The sequence below is a fragment of the Oreochromis aureus genome, linkage group 6 (genome assembly GCF_013358895.1).
Source record: "Oreochromis aureus strain Israel breed Guangdong linkage group 6, ZZ_aureus, whole genome shotgun sequence".
Taxonomy (NCBI): Eukaryota; Metazoa; Chordata; class Actinopteri; order Cichliformes; family Cichlidae; genus Oreochromis; species Oreochromis aureus.
Genome location: NC_052947.1, coordinates 30450661 through 30456660, shown reverse-complemented (window position 1 = coordinate 30456660; position 6000 = coordinate 30450661). Strand labels below are relative to the sequence as shown.

General features: G+C 37.8%; 1 protein-coding gene across 1 annotated transcript in view; it reads left to right on the top strand.

Annotated features, from left to right (window-relative positions):
- The first annotated feature begins 3716 nt into the window (after positions 1-3716).
- Positions 3717-6000, top strand: part of rbm20 (RNA binding motif protein 20) — a 53168-nt gene continuing 50884 nt past the window's right edge. The window contains exon 1 of the mRNA XM_039613091.1: positions 3717-3790. Within this exon, the coding sequence (XP_039469025.1) occupies positions 3729-3790 (62 nt within the window). The 5' untranslated portion in view covers positions 3717-3728. The remainder of the gene's footprint in view (positions 3791-6000) is intronic.

Sequence of the window (6000 nt, the reverse complement as noted above, 5' to 3'; positions counted from 1 at the left end):
TGAAATGTGTAGATATACTTAAAAATACAGTATAAAAGGCAAAAAAAACAGTTCTCACAAGCTTGAAAGTCAGTGTTTGGTATGGCCACTTTTATTCTTCAGCACGGTCTGAACTCTCTTAGGCAAGATTTCTTACTTCAGAAACACTTCTCCAGGTTTATTGAAGGACTTTCGAAGCTCTTCTTTGGATGTTGGCTGTCTTTTGTTCCGTTTCTGCCAAAACACTGCTTCAATATCTGATGTCCAGGCTCTGGGGAGGCTAATCCATGACTGATAGTGTTCCACTGTGTGTCATTACTGCATGGACAGTGTTTTTTGGAACAAAGTCATATACTGAAAAATATCATTGCTAGTCAGATTACATGGTGGATTTAACTCTGACAGTACTTTTCCGTGGTCCTAATTCCATCAATTTTGACAAGATCCCCAAAGCCACCGACTGAAATACAGCCCCAAACCACGACAGAGCCTCCGTCATGTTTCACAGATGGCTGTAGATGCTCATTGTTGCACCTCTCTACCAACCTCCTCTGTAAATATTGACAGTTTTAACCAAAAATTTCAAATCTGGATTCATCACTCCATAAGACATGCTGCCACTGATTTTCAGTTCGGTTCATGTGTAATTTTGCGTACCTCACTCGATGCATCTCTCATCCTTTGAGTTCCCTATTTCTTAAGGACATGAGTTTTAGATACTGATAATCTGGTATGGATATACTGTACCTATATATAATAGCTCTTTGTAAATCACATTGGTGTTGCAAAAATAAAATGTTATCCAGTCAAACTTTGTACTGGGGATTATTTTGTAGATTTAACTAAAGAAACTGGAACAAAATGTGTGTCTTTGTGACAGGCTGCTAGTAAGAAAGCTAAGTTGTCTGCTATGTGTAGACAGACACTGGTTGATCCCTTGAGTTAGGTGCTTTTTTATGCTTGAATGACTCACAGGTCAGTTTAAATTAGCGTAACAGACATAAACACTTTAGTCTGAAAATGATCAGGTACAAGGACTGGACCGAAAATGATTGAAGAAGGAAAAAGTTTGTATTTGTCTGAATATACAGAGCAACAAGTGCAAAACTGGCAGAAAGTAAAACACATTTAATGAGTAACAAATGTGTCCAGAGACAGTTTAGCTTCCTTAACCGCTCTGACTGGTTGATGAGACTCAAAAAGCACCTTTACATATCGCTGTCCATTTGCCATTTTTACCCTGCAAGTGCTGTGAAGTTGTGACTTGGACAGCACTTTGTCACTGATTCGTTCTTTGCGAGGCCTCTTGTTGTCACTCATTATCATCAAAAACGACTTTTCATCACTCGGCTTTCCAACCACAGCTGGCTACACTGAATATGACAGATCACTTGTCACTGTCGTCTCAGTTCACATGACGGTGCTACAGTTAGCTCTTGTATTGGTGAATTGTGGGAAATGTGGTTTTATGCCACACACTGAGATGGATATATTCTGATACCTTTCACCTCACACGATCGTTAAAACCAGAGCGCATTTTTGTATAAAGACTACACACAGACTCACTTAGATGGATAATAGTGAAGTACTTGTTGTATGTGATGTATGTGAAAAGTGATAAGTTATAGTATGTAGGTATTAGTTTTATAAACAGCATTCCCTAAACTGCTCCAGCTGCAGTTTAGTGGCTCTTTGGCTGCAAGTCAAAGTGCCCAACCTAATGTTTTAGTGTGACTACATGTAAGACAAAGTAATAGCAATTAGCCGTTATTTTTTCTGTATTCTAATATTGTTCTTCTGTTGTGTAAAATTCCCTTGATGCATCACAACTGGAATGGATAAGAAAAAAAAAGGAACAAATTTTTTAAATAAAATATAGGTAACTTTAGCTGTCAAGTCTTTTTTACTGTTTTGTTTTGTTTTTTGAAAGATTCAATACAGAATCGATACAGTTTAAATGTATTTCACCTCTCTAACTGCCACGCTTATCATTGAGCCATCCAGGCACACACCATTATAGAAACCACTTCATGCTACAGTGGTATCTGCTTTCTCACAGCGCCAAAAATAAGTGTGGGGGATTGTTATGTAGAGTTGTCACATGCATATATACACACGCGCTTGCACACACGCAACGCATAGCGATAGTTTGTGGTTGTCAGCAAGGTGTGTCAGATATTTTTCAAATTTTGCCATTCATCATTTAAGCAGTCAATGCGAAGATGTGGCATCTCGTGGATGATTAGGAATTGCCTCCTGCTTTTCTGTGATTTATCATTTCAGTCTTGAATATAGAAGACGATTTGACTTGAATTTGATTGCCAGACTGTTTCTGCGCACTACAATTATTTACCATAAACGGCTGATCAGTCAGGAGCAGCTTCCTTGAACAACCATGAGTGTAGCGGGTCTGTTTACGTTTTAGAGTAACGGCTTAGACACAAGCTCCAGCTCCTTATTTTTTCCTCCAGTCTTCATTTTGTACAAGTAGATTTATTAAGCCAAATCCAGATGAGCTATGAAACTCTAATCCACTTGGAAAAGCATATTGTGAAAGCATTTCAATTACTTTGCTGAAAATCTTTATTTCGTGTGCAATCAGATAAAATAGCAGGTGTATCTAAATGATATGTTTGTCTATGGGGAGACATGGTTTAGGTTTCTTTAAACAAACATCATCTCTCAGATTCTCTGACTCATTTCTTGGAAACTTTTTTCTAGGTTTGTCTTCACAACTTAAATCCCCCTGCAAAATTACAATTTCCTTTCCAATCTAAATAAATACCCCAAAATCCAACCACGTAGCACGAGCAAGACCCTGAGGATTGATGTGTTGTCACTCTGTATGAGCCTTTTCTTAATGGTGATTTATTATCAAGCACACCCTACTTTTTGGCTGACAGATGTGAAACCTCAGCCTGTCTGACCATTGCAAAATGTTAATAATCTGACACTGTGTTCCAGGCCTAGAGACTGGATCTCTCCAATGATTCAGCAGCTAAATTGATCCCGACACCTACTGAGTGACTGATGGCATTCCCAGAACCGCAGTGCATCCCTTCATCAGCCAGACTATGCGAGCGTGCGTGTGTCTGTGTTTCTGTGTCAGTGTAGAGGTGATAATCAGCGGTGGCTGGAGAGACTTTCTCGTCCCTGTTGTTGTACCGCGTGGAGCTGTCCTGGGCAGGGACTCCCTTTTAGTCTATTTAACTCACACACCCCCTTATGCGGTCCCCTGAGCCCACCTCTTCTGTTATTCCCTCTTTAACTTCACTCAGTCATCCTCCTGTTTCTCTTTGAGCAGGCGCTACGCTGATTTCCCCATCTCTTGCCCCTGGAGAGAACACAGGAAGTGTAGGGAAGTCTTGGAAGTGTATGTAGCATAGTTTATAGGGAAAGACAGTTGGATAGCCGAGGGTAAAGGGGGCTTTGCTGCCTTTGCTGCTGTCGATCAGGAGTAGCTGAGCAGCAGAGACCCCGCTGAAGTGCTCAGCCCCCAGTCTCTTCCTGCCTGCTGGTATTTCTGTGATCTGGCCGTTCAGTGAAGAGAAAGAAAAAAAAAGACAAAGAAAAGCAGGCTGGAGAAAGTTGCCAAGATCTGGTGTCCTTGGTCTGAGGTGGTTACTTCTGAGGGGGGTGACTGGAAGGGTGTAAAGGCTGGGGGTGGTGCTAGGGAGTTTTGTTTTGCCATGCAGAACGTTTGGGATCGGACAAGCAGCGTTGACAGTGACATAACAGGTCATATAATAATGCTGGGAAAAGGACAAAGCAGTGGATACCCCCCTGAGACAACAAGCAACACCTTACAGAGGTAAGAGCAAAATCTGTAAACCACAGAATCAGACGGGATACAGTACAAACACATGCCAGGTGCTCACGTGGCTCTATGAAAAAAAAATGTCCACAGCACGTTTTTGCAGTGGTATCATGAATATCCTGAAAAAAAAGTTGTGATGTTGGAAAAATGTCTGCATCTGTGCTGCAAGGTCTTCCTGCATGAAATCGAATTTGATAACCTTACAGCTGCCGTCTATAATGTGTCTCAGTGGATATTACTACAGTACTGAGGATTTTATACTCTCCATATATAAAAAAATAACAATATGCAACAATATAAAAAAGTGCTTATTAAAATTTATTAAAAAATATCTGCACTTTAAAAGAACCTTGTAGAGGCTCTAAGGCTCTTTTTTTGGAAAAAGCAATGTAAAATTAAATAAATGGCAAATTGTTCAGTCAGCAGATTTATCTGAATATACTAAGCATTGAGCTAACACATTTTCCCTTTTATCTAAACATATCCAGGATTCATATCAAAAAGCAGAAATCCGGCCTTGCTGTGATTTTTTTCCCTGCATATTCAAATCTGTGGTTGTCTTGTTCAAAATATTAGATGTGTCGAAAACAATCCTACAATTTTTAACATTACACGTTTGCTGCTGCTCCTTAAATAGGAATAAATTATATTTTGTTAACTACTTAACTTTTTAAAACCAAAACAATTAAATTTGGAAAATAAGCTGTTTTCCACATGTACTCTGTACCTAAGACCGCTAAATTCAGTTGATAAACATATCCATTAAATTTGGAAAATTAGATGTAATTTATAAGCCAAACAATGTGCGGTGAAGTCACTGAAAGGCCTTATATTAAATTTGTCAGCAACACAGTATCACTGAGCTCAAGCTCTGCAACCCTACAATAAAACTGTAAAATGTATGCGATCATTTCTGTAACAAATGTTGATTATATATTGATCATATTTTTGTATTTGTTGATGATTTTTCTTTGAATTACTGTACAGTGTGTGAGGACAGAACTGTGCAATTTGTTTTTAAATATTAATATAAATTGGTGGAAATACTATATGCTGGATATTACTGGAGACTTTTATTGGGTAGAGAGTTTCTACTGAATGAATACATGAAAATTGTTGTGTGTGATTGTGTCAGTAGCTACATTTTATTTGGTTAATTGCAAATCAGCAAAGTAAAAGAGTTTGATAGCACTTTAATGGACTTCCATTCTGCTGTTTATTCAAGATCGTCATTCAGTTAATTATTATTAAAGGAAAAGTGTTTAAGGGAAAAAAAGTCTAAATATTCCAAAACCAGAAACAAGCAACGGTAGGATTGTACAAATGTTCAAATCTAATAGATCGTTATGCGCTTTCTTAAACATCGACCAGGGTGTTTTCAGTTACACTGTGACACGCTTCTTGTCTTAAGTGCTATAAATAATTTCTCTAATTTTCAGCCCAGGCATGGATATCATTCATTTAAGCATGTCAGAAAAAATCTTTAAGATATAATAATCTGAATTTTGTTAGATATGAGGAATTTGTACATTTGTACATAAGGCAAACTATTAGCTCAGATTTTTTTCTGCGTAGTCATCACAGACTGAAATAAAATACAAGTTTTTTTACTTTTAGCTCTGGAAATGTCTGAACATGTAATGTAATTATTAATTTTTTTTAATGGAGCAAATTGATTTTCCAGAGCTTAGTGAGTCTATGTGCAGAGTTTTCTCGGTTGCAGTGACTATTACGCATTCGGACCGCTGTGCAAACGTCTGCGAAACAAGAAAAGTACAAAAACAAAAAAAATTCTGCCAGACTTTCTGTGTTTCTGCAACATATTTAAGATCATCACATGAATAAGGCTGTACAAAAAATAAACATGAAAAAAGCAACAATAGGAATGTACAAATATGTACTAAGATCATTATAATGCAGCAAATGAATATGTGCAGTAAGAAAAAATATCTGTTCTTTGGGTAGCAGACTGTAACAAGATTGGTGAGACTTTTTGTTGTTATTGTTAAAAGAGCCATTTTAACTGCTTTCTTAAACACCTACCAGGGTCTTTTCAGTTCTAATGTGACAGATTATCCCAGATATAAGACAGATATAAGGAATTTGTTCCATCAGGAAACGTTTTCTTTTACGTATCATCACAGGCTACAATAAAATAAATGGATTTTCCAGAGCGTAACATGTCCACATATGCAGTTTTCTGA